This window comes from Leguminivora glycinivorella, chromosome Z (genome assembly GCF_023078275.1).
Source record: "Leguminivora glycinivorella isolate SPB_JAAS2020 chromosome Z, LegGlyc_1.1, whole genome shotgun sequence".
NCBI classification, from domain to species: Eukaryota; Metazoa; Arthropoda; class Insecta; order Lepidoptera; family Tortricidae; genus Leguminivora; species Leguminivora glycinivorella.
In genome coordinates this window covers 993742-1007915 of record NC_062998.1, presented here as the reverse complement: position 1 = coordinate 1007915, position 14174 = coordinate 993742, and the positions used below count along the sequence as shown (strand labels likewise).

Below are 14174 nucleotides of genomic sequence, written 5' to 3'. Positions count from 1 at the left end.
CAGATATCGTCTCGCTCGAATCTAGAGCAGAGCCCAACTGGGGAAGTACCTCCGCCTTACAGAAGACCGCAGCCAAATAGCACTAGACCCTACTCATAGTGTTGTGTTCCTGCCGGTGAGTAAGGCTGCCAGAGCTCAACGAGGGTGCGGTGTGCTGATGATGGGCGGACTTACGGAACTAACTTGTTCCGTCTATTGTCCTTTGAGTCGTCGGCAACCCGAACCCTCCTTGGAACTTGTACACTCCTTTTTGCTGTGTACTTAACACAGCAAAAGGGAGTGTACAAGTTTCTAATGGGGTGGCAACGCGCATGTGACACTGTTTGAGTTGCAGGCGTCCATAGGTTACGGTGACCGCTTTACATCAGGCGGACCGTATACTTGTTTGCCACCGACGTAGTATAAAAAAAAAAAATGTTGCCAATTGTAATTGTAATTTCAATTCAATTTTAAATATTTTCTAAATATGTACATGTGACGTGTAAAAGTGCCCCTGTGGCCTATTTGCTGAATAAATTATGTATTTTGATTTTTGATTTTGATTTTGATGTTTCATGAAAATCGGTCCACTATGTCGAGGTTTTATTCAAAATTTTGTTTAAAAATTGTGTTTTGTTTCAGACTGCCTGCGTAGCCACCTTGTCCTCCCGATCCTGGGTACTCCGAGCTTGCGCGAGTGAAGTAGGATGCGCGTGTTGCGCGCGCCAGCACGCCGCCATAAGCGCGTTGCTGCGAGCCCTGGCCGCTACTAATCGATCACAGGTGAAACATCACAGTAACATCATGCAGAACAACTTCCCACCGCCTGTCTACGCATACTGCATACATAAGTTACTGCAGATGTTTACTGCTCTACTGCAGATTGTACTGTGCAACACATTGTATCATGAGTGAAGTAGGATGTGCGTGTTGCGCGCGTCAGCACGCCGCTATAATGGCGCAGTTTCATTAGTCGATAACTCGTTCTGTATGCATCATACGACTCCCCGCAGGCGAGATAACAACCAATGAAAGTGGTGCAATTTGATTGATCGTTATGCAGCATACGGGGACCCCGCAGGTCATATATATACTTTCCAACTACTTTGATACCGTCATTCGAATAACTATTTAATCTCATAGAAGTTTTCGTTAATTGCTGCAGTGACATATTGATATTTTTCAATTTGTTTAAAGGTAAAACATTTACACCGGCACCGGTATCAATATTAAATGTAATTGTATTATTATTAATACCTAGTTCCACAGACCAATCAGTATCCGACTTAAATTTATTATGTATGTTTACCTGATCACTGGAGGCTCCCTCCACAGCATACACAAACCTCCTGCACATCTTCGCATAATGATTGTAACCATTACAACTATCACAACGCACACCATACGCGGGACACTTATTATATGCGTGATTACCGCCACATTTCGAACACACTTGATACGATCGCGAATGATGAGCCGAGTCGTTACTAGGCCCAGGCCTAGGAGCCCTGTCCGCCTGCACGGGGACTGCAGGAGCGCGACGACCTCGTCCGCGAGCGCGCCGGCGGCGCCCGCGCGGCTCCCACGAGCCGGGGGCGGCGGCTGCGGCTGCGGGGGGCGCGCCTCTTACCGCACGAGCTCCACAACGACAATGCGAACTATTTACCCAGTTTACAGTCTCCTCTACGTCTTCATTTTTTGTTTTGGTACCACAATTAGGGCTTAATTCATGTACACGATGGGTCTCCGATTCTGGTTTTATTGTACTGGCTTGTACTTGCGACATCTCCACTAGCCGGCAAATATCCAACGCAGAACTAAGTTTTAGATCTGGTTCTCGTAATAAACGCTCACGCAGAGTTGTATCTCGTATACCACAAATGAAGCGATCTTTTACAAGGTCATCACATAAATCCTTGAAACCACACTTAGCAGCCAATTTATTGAGTTCAAAAACATATTGCTCCGCCGATTCTTGTGGTTTTTGTTCTCGCGTGAAAAACCTATGCCTTTCTACTGTCGTATTAGTTTTAGGCAAAAAGAAATCATCAAATGCTTTTAAAAGTGCCTCCAAGGTCGTAGGTTTCACCGAAAACTGCTGATATACCTCTCTGCACTTAGGTCCGATGACGTGCAATAAAATATTAGTTTTGACCTTCTCGTCTTTTTTATTAATTTCGCATGCCTCACAATATATATTAAATGAACTTTTCCAATTTTGCCACGCCTTACTCAAATTTCCCGAAGTAACACTTGAAATATTGTTCTCAAATTGAAATGGCGCGGGTGGTTGTAACACTGCTTCCATTGTTCACAGGTTAGTTAAATTTCACATCAATAATACACTTCTTGCATGAACTTCACACTAACTGTTTTTATAAAACCGGACACGGACCGTAATTTAGTACAATTTAATTCCAATTTCACGTAGATTTATTCAACTGCGCCATGTAAAATATGTGTTGAGACGGAGGAGTAAATAACACACGTAAGCTAGTTCTAAGACTGAACTTTATTCTCTTACCCACATATATGAAAGTATATATATGACAATAAAAACCAATGAAAGTTACTATTACTATTTAATTTCCCCGAAAGCGGGCCCAGTGGCACGCGTTCCAGAAATCTCTCGCACCCCGCATGCGGACCTCATCGACTAATGAAATTGCGCCATAACAACTAGCCGCTACTAATCGACTACAGGTAGGTATTCGAGTCAAATACATCACGGCACACTATGTGTAGGAACAACTTTCCACCGCCTGTCAGTGCTTGCACAAGCTGACTCCAAGCGAAGAGGATCGCACACTCAAGGCCGGCACACCGCACCGTCGTTGAGCTCTGGCAACCTTACCGGCAGGAACACAACACTGTGATTAGGGATTATTGCTATTTTTGGTCTACTTCCACACTTAGGGCCGGTTGCATCTTGTCACCGAAAGCGTTCGTTAAATTGCATTGTATGGGAAGTTCCATAGACGTCTGCTGTGTGACGATGTGTCTGTCAAAAGTGGTTGATGCAACTGGCCCTTAAAGTCATAAATAAAATGTAAACATAAAATAAAACTATGGAAACGGATTAAATCCCGTATAATGATGCGTATGTATCGTCGGCAAAGGTCTGCAGTCTTTGAACATGTCATGGATAAAGTCAATCATGCTATAAAGTTTGACAAGCCTTTGGTTCTTGCTAAGGAGAAGCAGTATATACCCAGAATGTTGCGCGAGGCCATTGAGATCAAGAAATATCCAAACTTTAATAGAGAAGATGGCTTTACTTTACCACCGGCTCGGGATCCAGTAGTACATCTGATAATGGAACAAGTGAGGCATTTGTGTTGTATGTTGTTGGACATTGCAGTATGTTTATGTCAATTTTGTGTAGATTAATTGATTAATTGTTTTTTACATAGTCATGGTAATTTTTTTGAATATTGTATAACTAGCTTTATGAATAGTGCCTTAAAAATCTATATTATTTGTGGTCATGGTGCGTTAATATTTCTTGTATGTGGGTAGCTTTTGCACATGTATTGTAATTTTTCCTCAGTCACACGTTGACCACGAATGCTGTAAAGTGTTCGAAACGTCGTTATGAATTGTAAATTCATTATACGCGATCCGTTTCCATAGTTTTATTTCATGAGTAACTATCGCGGTAACCGAAGACAATATTAAAATGTGAACAGGAGTGGGAAGGCTGCCTGCTGCGGAGGTGCCTCAGCGCGCTGCCGGTGTCCGCGCCGCCGCCGCCGCAGCCGCAGTGGGAGCTGTTCAACCCCTCGCTGCTGGCGCAGGCCATTGCCAGCTGCGATATACCCGCAGGTATCACAATATATAGCTTTTATACTACATACATACAATCACGCCTGTATCCCATAAAGGGGTAGGCAGAGCACATGAAACTACTAAAGCTTCAGTGCCACTCTTGGCAAATAAGGGGTTGAAAGAAAACGAAACTTTGCAGTGACAGGTTGCCAGCCTCTCGCCTACGCCACAATTTAACCCATATCCCATAGTCGCCTTCTACGACACCCACGGGAAGAAAGGGGGTGGTGAAATTCTTAACCCGTCACCACACAGGTATACCGACCGGACGACCGGTCTGGCTCAGTTGGTAGTGACCCTGTCTGCTAAGCCGCGGTCCTGGGTTCGAATCCCGGTAAGGGCATTTATTTGTGTGATGAGCACAGATATTTGTTCCTGAGTCATGGATGTTTTCTATGTATGTAAGTATGTATTTATCTATTTAAGTATGTATATCGTCGCTTAGCACCCATAGTACAAGCTTTGCTTAGTTTGGGGCTAAGTTGATCTGTGTAAGGTGTCCCCAATATTTATATTTTTATATTTATACACAATATATAGCTTGCAATATATAGCAATAAATTGGATCGAAACATGTCGAACGCTATATAATATCGACTTAATACGTGAGTAACCGGCTTAAAATATTTTTAATGGAGTTTTATAGTTAAAATTTTTAAAATGCAAAATAATACATTTCCGAAAGGCATTTTTAACCCCCGACGCAAACGACGGGGTGTTATAAAATTTCACACATTTTAAATCGAAAATGCTTAGTCATCAACTCATCATACACTTTTATTACCCAAAATCTATAAACATTGGTTTCTTATGTCAAATAGTACAGAAATTCTCTAAATTATTTTTCTTACTGCACCCACATTCGCATATTTTTTTTTTAGTAAGGATACCTAGACGTTTGACCACGATCACACCTGATGGAAAGTGATGATGCGGTCTACGGTGGAGCACGCTTACCTATGAGATACCTACTTACTCTTGCTTTAAAGAGACCTGGATTCTACTCATGCGGAAACATTTCCGTTTTGCCCTATGGTTGACTGGTAGAGAATGCCTTAAGGCATTAAGTCCGCCATTTGTACTTCTTTTTTTTTATTGTGCAATAAAGTTTAAAATAAATAATAATAAGACAATCATTTATTGTACCAAATTCGATATAGATAGATAGATAAGAACTTTATTCGTTCCCACAACATACATGGTAGATAGAACAAAAGATAAAGGGCATGCATCTTAAAATAGAAACTTAAAAGCGAATTACTTAGTTACATTTTTTAAAAGAAGGTAATAATCGATGGAATCAGGCGTTACTTTGCGGAAATCCATGTTAATCGTAAACTAGAACTTTCCTTTGCTAATCCGCGAATAGATAACGTGCAAGTCAATCAGTGCTAACCTGTTATAACGCAAAAAAAAATACGCAAGTAATTATAACAGGTTAGCACTGATTGACTTGCACGTTATCTATTCGCGGATTAGCAAAGGAAAGTTCTAGTTTACGATTAAAGAAGGTGATACAAATTTTCAAAATCATATGAGTCTAGTAGCCTATTTTCTACACGTTTCTCAAACTTAACGGCCCGGCACGACATTGGTCTAAGCGCGACAGCGGCGAGCGGCAGCCATACGTGCGAATGACAAGTCCCATCGCTGTGTCTCGCTCCAATGTATGGCCGCCGCTGACCGCTGTCGCGCTTAGCCCAATGTCGAAGCTAGAGATGGGTCGAATATTCGGTAAATATTCGGTATTCGGCATATTCGGCAAGTTTTTCAATGTTCGTATTCGGCCGAATAGTTCGGTTGCATTGCCGAATATTTGCCGAATAAACAAAGTAAATAACTAATGAAGATCTTACGTATTCCATTGGATAATAAGCTCCTATTTAAGTCGCTTTCTAAGGAACTACTAGAAATGCGTCAAAATATAAACACAATTGTTTTGTAAAAAAGTAAAAAAAACCGTAGTTTAAGAGTTGAGAAGAGTTCAGAGTTGTTTTAACTAAGTTTTAGTTATCCACTAAATCATAAGAACATAGTTGTAGTATGTATAAACATTATCAATCATTTCATAGTTTTAATCTTAACATTCGCTTTAAAAATATGGCGTAACCGAATATTCGGCCGAATGTTCGGTTCGGTAAGAGCTGAACCGAATGTTCGGCCGAATATTCGTATTCGGCAAAGTCCATATTCGGCTCATCTCTAGTCGAAGCTGAGCCGTAAGTTGAATGAACTGCCGCAGGTCCGTCGTCGAAGCGCATCTCGGTGTCGCGCGTGCACGCGCTGCTGGCGCGCGACCTCGCCGCGCTGCCTGTGTCGCAGCCGCAACGCGCGCTCGTGTCTGCCGAGATACAAAAGGTACACATTTCGTCACTACTTTTAAAAAAACTTGTATCTTCGTCTGTCAATGAAAAGAAAATTGTAGTAAGTATGTATGGAATACTAAGAATTACTGCGTTGTAACTTTGAGGAGCAGCGTGAGACTAGATTTTTTCAAAGTAGTGACGATTTGTTAATCACGTAAAATAACACTAATTTCAGTACAAATGGTGTTTTTTTATGCACTGGTGCGAATGGTGATTCATTTCTTGTCAAATCGAAACTTCAGAGAGCCTTCTGGCAGGCATGTATGGTCTCGCGATAAATGATAAAACATCAGGCCGTCCCTATAGAACTTACGCGATAGGGACGGCCTGATGTTTTATCATTTATCGAGCGACCATGCTTGTCTGCCTGCACTTAAAAATGTCGTGCGATGTACGTGCGACAAGGAAATTCGTAACTCGTGTCGCTTTAAAGCACTCCCTTCGATCGTGTTTTAATTTATTGCCACTCGTTTCTAACTTCCTTTTTTCCCCACTTGTATCGTAATGTACAATTATAAGTCTGAGAGAAAGATATAAAGTAAATCAGCCTATTTCAAAGGACATAGCTTATATTATTGCAAATAAATACGCTACTTTCCTCTTCTAGTCTTCGACGACTTGCTAATGTGTAATTCATATGAAATCGAGTTGAGTGACGCGCGGTCAATTCTATATATTTCTACCTCACTTATTAAATATAAATTGGATTTAAAGATTACTTCTGTCCATGTTTTTCTTATAATTAACTGATGCCTTATTTCGTGCATGATGTAATTTTTTTTAAGTATAACTTATTGATTTGTACAAGTTCCCTATTATTATACCTCATATCACCAATCCCAGGTCCTGGACTACGTGACGGATGTGAACAAGCAGCGCAACCTAGCGGCCACGCTAACGCACTACTACGACTCATGGCGCCAGCTCACCGAGATCATCTTCTGCGTCGTCCCACAGGACCTGCTGCCCCTCGACACCAAGAAAAACCTCCTCATCAGCATCCTACAGGACCTCCTTAACAAGATCCCCGACTCAGACCCTCCAGTCATCCCACAACTGGGCGTCCTTGCCTCCGGAACTGTCCTACTACTACTAGTCAACTTAAGACACTGCTACATCCTACAGAGAAAAGAATCCAATATGAAATCCTCAGATTTCGACACCACATTCTTCAGCTCAACGCAAATGCAAACCAAATCTCTACCCCTCAAGTTTATATTACACAAAATCCTATCCTGGATCTTTGTATCTGGCGACCAATCTCAGAAACTCCGAGTGAACTTGTACGGGGCGTTACTGAACTTTTTGAATATAGTAAACATGAAGCATCAGGATAATGAGGAGAGTCAGGATACGACCTATGTTAGTCGGTTGGACGCGTCGCGGGTGCGAAGTAGTCGGGAGGAGTCGTCCTTGAAGAGCATGGTCATTGATGATATCAAATATTATGGGGTTAATCTGTACAGTATTATTGGTGAGTATTTTTTTTTTGTTAGATTAGATTTAGATTAGATTATATTTATTTCTTGATGAAAATTACATCTTATTTTAACTTAAAAATAGCACCAATTCACAAAAAGATCGTCACAACATAATAATAAGAAAATAATTGATACAAACAATAATAATCATCAAATTAAAAAGTAAACCAATAATATGTCATAATAAAGCAATAAAATAAAAAATAAAAAACGAACTGTTTGTCTACTTATAGTTTAATGGCACTTATTTGTCGTTAAAGCCTTTGGTATTTTGCAGTATGCTTATCAAGCACATAATTTATTTATAGTATGGTTTTTACACACTGGAAAAAAAAACTTATTATACATTAAACAGTATTCAAAATTTACGATTCTGCAGATAAAAACTCGCATTATCTGTTAGCGTAAGCGGGCCATTATTTTTTCAAAGTAGTCCACCTCTCTTTTTTTAATTTGGAAATCTAACTCGATTTTTTTAAATTTAAAAGCTCAGAATCGCGAACTTTTTCTATCCTAACAGGAGAAAAAAAGTGTCTCAAGGTTTTTAGTTCATAATTCACGCTATTTGACGCGTGATTGTCGCTAGACCACTACTCGATACTAGTGCCAACTGACAACTGTGTCAGTTGGCCAAAAATGCAATATTACAACAGTTTACAACTTATATTACAAGCAGAATGAATTGAAAACAGAATACTGATTAATATTATTGTAATATTTGCTAAAAATTGGTGAGCAGAGACTCTTCGTTCGTCGCGACATCTATTGACAAGTAGCAGTACTGATAATTTACGCTAGTTGACGCGTGATTGTCGTTAGATGATAACTAAACAAATAACCTGCTTTTACTGATGTTTGGAGTTACAACTTATCCCTTACTTTTTATTTTGTTAGTATTCAGGATAACAACAGCCGTAAATATAACTAAGACATACTACTGCTTACGTATAAGAAGGCCAATAACAGTCATCCATTAAATTACATTTTGTAAGAATTAAATTAACTAAATGTTATATAAACAATCAAAATGTGCAATAAACACAAATGCTCCAACGGCTAAAGTACATACAGGTTGTTGATTAAGTATTCTTATAATTACGTAACTTAAGGCTTGAATAGCTATCCACCTACTTAATTCATTAGAATACTAGTATTAATACCCATAACTACTAATAAGTCAGACACCGACAAAACTTACGTCAAGAATTTACAATAGTACCCACCAGACCATGGCCGATAAATAGCATAGCATTCCCCTAGTACCCAGTAAAAGTTACGAAAGTTACTTAATCCTCTATGCCCAAGCAGAGAATGTAATTGAGTACTGTGTGGTCAGGTGCGGACTGCGTGCGGGCGGGTCACGACGCGTGCCGCATGGTGGCGCTGTCGTGCATCGCGTCGCTGATCGACATCGACCCGCGCACGGACTGGATCGCCGCGCTCAGCAACCAGGGCCTACTGCGCGCGCTCACCGACAGCTTGCTGGCCATGGACGAGGGGCTCAGAGAGGTCAGCACCGCCACAGAACATACGTATACAGAGTGGAAAGAACTAAAAGCGCTGGTGTCCTAGCGGCAAAGAGGATCGAGTATTATAGAGAATATTCATATTTGACATTTTAACACATATCAAGCTAAGAATCGGGCCCAAATTGTCAAAGCTGAGGTTCAAAAGTGTTAAGCCTGTGTCGAGAGATGGCAGTCTATGCACTGTGATTACACATTTTACTTCGACAGTAACTCTCTATAATGCTCGATCCTCTTTGATGGTTCTGAGGTACGTTTTTTTCTTACCCCCTTATTTATTCATAAACGTACACTAAAGTTATCAAGCCGATAAAGTTCGTTTGTCCTTTTCCGACGTATTAGTGTGATATAAAGTGGCAAACAAACTTTATCGGCTTGATAACTTTAGTGTACGTTTATGAATAAAGAGGGTTAGACTTTATTTGTCTATACGGAGTTACATATGTCTTTGGCCAAACTAACTAGAGATCCTTTACTCGCAGGCGGTGGAGCCGAACCCGAAGTCCCTCCGCGTGATCTACCTGTACGAATCCAAGATGGCGCTGCTGACCCGCGTGGCGGGCTCCGCGGCCGGCGCCGAGGCGCTGCTCGCGCACGGCGCGCTCCAGGCCCTCGCCGAGCTCACTGTGCTGAGGAACCACCCGGATATACACGCTCCTAGCGAACAGCAGTTCGTGCCCGACCAGGCTGACAGGTAACACTGGCTCAGTGGGTAACAGTGGCTCAAGCACTAGCGGCCGAGCTCACTGTGCTGAGGAACCACCCGGATATACACGCTCCTAGCGAACAGCAGTTCGTGCCCGACCAGGCTGACAGGTAACACTGGCTCAGTGGGTAACAGTGGCTCAAGCACTAGCGGCCGAGCTCACTGTGCTGAGGAACCACCCGGATATACACGCTCCTAGCGAACAGCAGTTCGTGCCCGACCAGGCTGACAGGTAACACTGGCTCAGTGGGTAACAGTGGCTCAAGCACTAGCGGCCGAGCTCACTGTGCTGAGGAACCACCCGGATATACACGCTCCTAGCGAACAGCAGTTCGTGCCCGACCAGGCTGACAGGTAACACTGGCTCAGTGGGTAACAGTGGCTCAAGCACTAGCGGCCGAGCTCACTGTGCTGAGGAACCACCCGGATATACACGCTCCTAGCGAACAGCAGTTCGTGCCCGACCAGGCTGACAGGTAACACTGGCTCAGTGGGTAACAGTGGCTCAAGCACTAGCGGCCGAGCTCACTGTGCTGAGGAACCACCCGGATATACACGCTCCTAGCGAACAGCAGTTCGTGCCCGACCAGGCTGACGGTAACACTGGCTCAGTGGGTAACAGTGGCTCAAGCACTAGCGGCCGAGCTCACTGTGCTGAGGAACCACCCGGATATACACGCTCCTAGCGAACAGCAGTTCGTGCCCGACCAGGCTGACAGGTAACACTGGCTCAGTGGGTAACAGTGGCTCAAGCACTAGCGGCCGAGCTCACTGTGCTGAGGAACCACCCGGATATACACGCTCCTAGCGAACAGCAGTTCGTGCCCGACCAGGCTGACAGGTAACACTGGCTCAGTGGGTAACAGTGGCTCAAGCACTAGCGGCCGAGCTCACTGTGCTGAGGAACCACCCGGATATACACGCTCCTAGCGAACAGCAGTTCGTGCCCGACCAGGCTGACAGGTAACACTGGCTCAGTGGGTAACAGTGGCTCAAGCACTAGCGGCCGAGCTCACTGTGCTGAGGAACCACCGTGCCCGACCAGGCTGACAGGTAACACTGGCTCAGTGGGTAACAGTGGCTCAAGCACTAGCGGCCGAGCTCAGTGCTGAAACAGCAGTTCGAACGGCAGTTCGTGCCCGACCAGGCTGACAGGTAACACTGGCTCAGTGGGTAACAGTGGCTCAAGCACTAGCGGCCGAGCTCACTGTGCTGAGGAACCACCCGGATATACACGCTCCTAGCGAACAGCAGTTCGTGCCCGACCAGGCTGACAGGTAACACTGGCTCAGTGGGTAACAGTGGCTCAAGCACTAGCGGCCGAGCTCACTGTGCTGAGGAACCACCCGGATATACACGCTCCGAACAGCAGTTCGTGCCCGACCAGCGAACAGGCAGTTCGTGCCCGACCAGGCTGACAGGCTGTGGGTAACAGTGGCTCAAGCACTAGCGGCCGAGCTCACTGTGCTGAGGAACATATACACGCTCCTAGGTAACACGCTCCTAGCGAACAGCAGTTCGTGCCCGACCAGGCTGACAGGTAACACTGGCTCAGTGGGTAACAGTGGCTCAAGCACTAGCGGCCGAGCTCACTGTGCTGAGGAACCACCCGGATATACACGCTCCTAGCGAACAGCAGTTCGTGCCCGACCAGGCTGACAGGTAACACTGGCTCAGTGGGTAACAGTGGCTCAAGCACTAGCGGCCGAGCTCACTGTGCTGAGGAACCACCCGGATATACACGCTCCTAGCGAACAGCAGTTCGTGCCCGACCAGGCTGACAGGTAACACTGGCTCAGTGGGTAACAGTGGCTCAAGCACTAGCGGCCGAGCTCACTGTGCTGAGGAACCACCCGGATATACACGCTCCTAGCGAACAGCAGTTCGTGCCCGACCAGGCTGACAGGTAACACTGGCTCAGTGGGTAACAGTGGCTCAAGCACTAGCGGCCGAGCTCACTGTGCTGAGGAACCACCCGGATATACACGCTCCTAGCGAACAGCAGTTCGTGCCCGACCAGGCTGACAGGTAACACTGGCTCAGTGGGTAACAGTGGCTCAAGCACTAGCGGCCGAGCTCACTGTGCTGAGGAACCACCCGGATATACACGCTCCTAGCGAACAGCAGTTCGTGCCCGACCAGGCTGACAGGTAACACTGGCTCAGTGGGTAACAGTGGCTCAAGCACTAGCGGCCGAGCTCACTGTGCTGAGGAACCACCCGGATATACACGCTCCTAGCGAACAGCAGTTCGTGCCCGACCAGGCTGACAGGTAACACTGGCTCAGTGGGTAACAGTGGCTCAAGCACTAGCGGCCGAGCTCACTGTGCTGAGGAACCACCCGGATATACACGCTCCTAGCGAACAGCAGTTCGTGCCCGACCAGGCTGACAGGTAACACTGGCTCAGTGGGTAACAGTGGCTCAAGCACTAGCGGCCGAGCTCACTGTGCTGAGGAACCACCCGGATATACACGCTCCTAGCGAACAGCAGTTCGTGCCCGACCAGGCTGACAGGTAACACTGGCTCAGTGGGTAACAGTGGCTCAAGCACTAGCGGCCGAGCTCACTGTGCTGAGGAACCACCCGGATATACACGCTCCTAGCGAACAGCAGTTCGTGCCCGACCAGGCTGACAGGTAACACTGGCTCAGTGGGTAACAGTGGCTCAAGCACTAGCGGCCGAGCTCACTGTGCTGAGGAACCACCCGGATATACACGCTCCTAGCGAACAGCAGTTCGTGCCCGACCGGGCTGACAGGTAACACTGGCTCAGTGGGTAACAGTGGCTCAAGCACTAGCGGCCGAGCTCACTGTGCTGAGGAACCACCCGGATATACACGCTCCTAGCGAACAGCAGTTCGTGCCCGACCAGGCTGACAGGTAACACTGGCTCAGTGGGTAACAGTGGCTCAAGCACTAGCGGCCGAGCTCACTGTGCTGAGGAACCACCCGGATATACACGCTCCTAGCGAACAGCAGTTCGTGCCCGACCAGGCTGACAGGTAACACTGGCTCAGTGGGTAACAGTGGCTCAAGCACTAGCGGCTGAGCTCACTGTGCTGAGGAACCACCCGGATATACACGCTCCTAGCGAACAGCAGTTCGTGCCCGACCAGGCTGACAGGTAACACTGGCTCAGTGGGTAACAGTGGCTCAAGCACTAGCGGCCGAGCTCACTGTGCTGAGGAACCACCCGGATATACACGCTCCTAGTGAACAGCAGTTCGTGCCCGACCAGGCTTACAGGTAACACTGGCTCAGTGGGCAACAGTGGCTCAAGCACTAGCCGAGCTCACTGTGCTGAGGAACCACCCGGATATACACGCTCCTAGTGAACAGCAGTTCGTGTCCGACCAGGCTGACAGGTAACACTGGCTCAGTGGGCAACAGTGGCTCAGGCACTAGTGGCCGAGCTCACTGTGCTGAGGAACCATCCAGATATACACGCTCCTAGTGAACAGCAGTTCGTGTCCGACCAGGCTGACAGGTAACACTGGCTCAGTGGGCAACAGTGGCTCAAGCACTAGCGGCCGAGCTCACTGTGTTGCGGAACCACCCGGATATAATATTAAAAAAAAATACAATTACTCTGATAAAAACAATTAATTAATCAATCTACACAAAATTCACAAAAAACAAACTGCAAATGTCCAACACCATAAAACACAAATGCCTCACAGTCTTCATTATACAGTCAGTCAGTCAGTTTCATTATACGCGACATAATCCGTTGCCATAGTTTTATTTCATGATTACTGATGTGCCGACGGAAAGTTTCCAAAATTCTGAAATATTTCACATAGGGAAACTTCGGAAACTTTCCATACTTTGTATGGACAATTGTATGGATGGAAACTTTCCATTTCACGAATTTAAATTCCCTTTATGTTTCGTGAAAGTTTCGTGAATTTTTCATGAAATTGAAGATTTTTCTGGAAAGTTTCCGCAACTTGCACATCACTATTCACTATTCCAAGACAATTTTAACACAACCGACCGGTCTGGCTCAGTCGGTAGTGACCCTGCCTGCTAAGCCGCGGTCCTGGGTTCGAATCCCGATAAGGGCATTTATTTGTGTGATGAGCACAGCTATTTGTTCCTGAGTCATGGATGTTTTCTATTTATATAAGTATGTATTTATCTATTTAAGTATGTATATTGTCGCTTAGCACCCATAGTATGTCTTTATAATTATGTCTGTTTGTACTTTTTTTATATTATGTGTAGTTTTAGTTGTAATTCGACTTTAAGAGACCTTATACATCTCTAATAAATTGTAGTAGCGT

General features: G+C 45.3%; 1 protein-coding gene across 1 annotated transcript in view; it reads left to right on the top strand.

The window, feature by feature from the left end:
- Window positions 1-14174, top strand: part of LOC125241705 (nuclear pore complex protein Nup205) — a 124235-nt gene that overhangs the window by 85533 nt on the left and 24528 nt on the right. Inside the window, exons 24-29 of the mRNA XM_048150302.1 lie at window positions 622-762; window positions 3669-3804; window positions 6050-6165; window positions 7017-7647; window positions 8991-9163; window positions 9663-9874. Coding sequence (XP_048006259.1) covers window positions 622-762; window positions 3669-3804; window positions 6050-6165; window positions 7017-7647; window positions 8991-9163; window positions 9663-9874 — 1409 coding nt within the window. The remainder of the gene's footprint in view (window positions 1-621; window positions 763-3668; window positions 3805-6049; window positions 6166-7016; window positions 7648-8990; window positions 9164-9662; window positions 9875-14174) is intronic.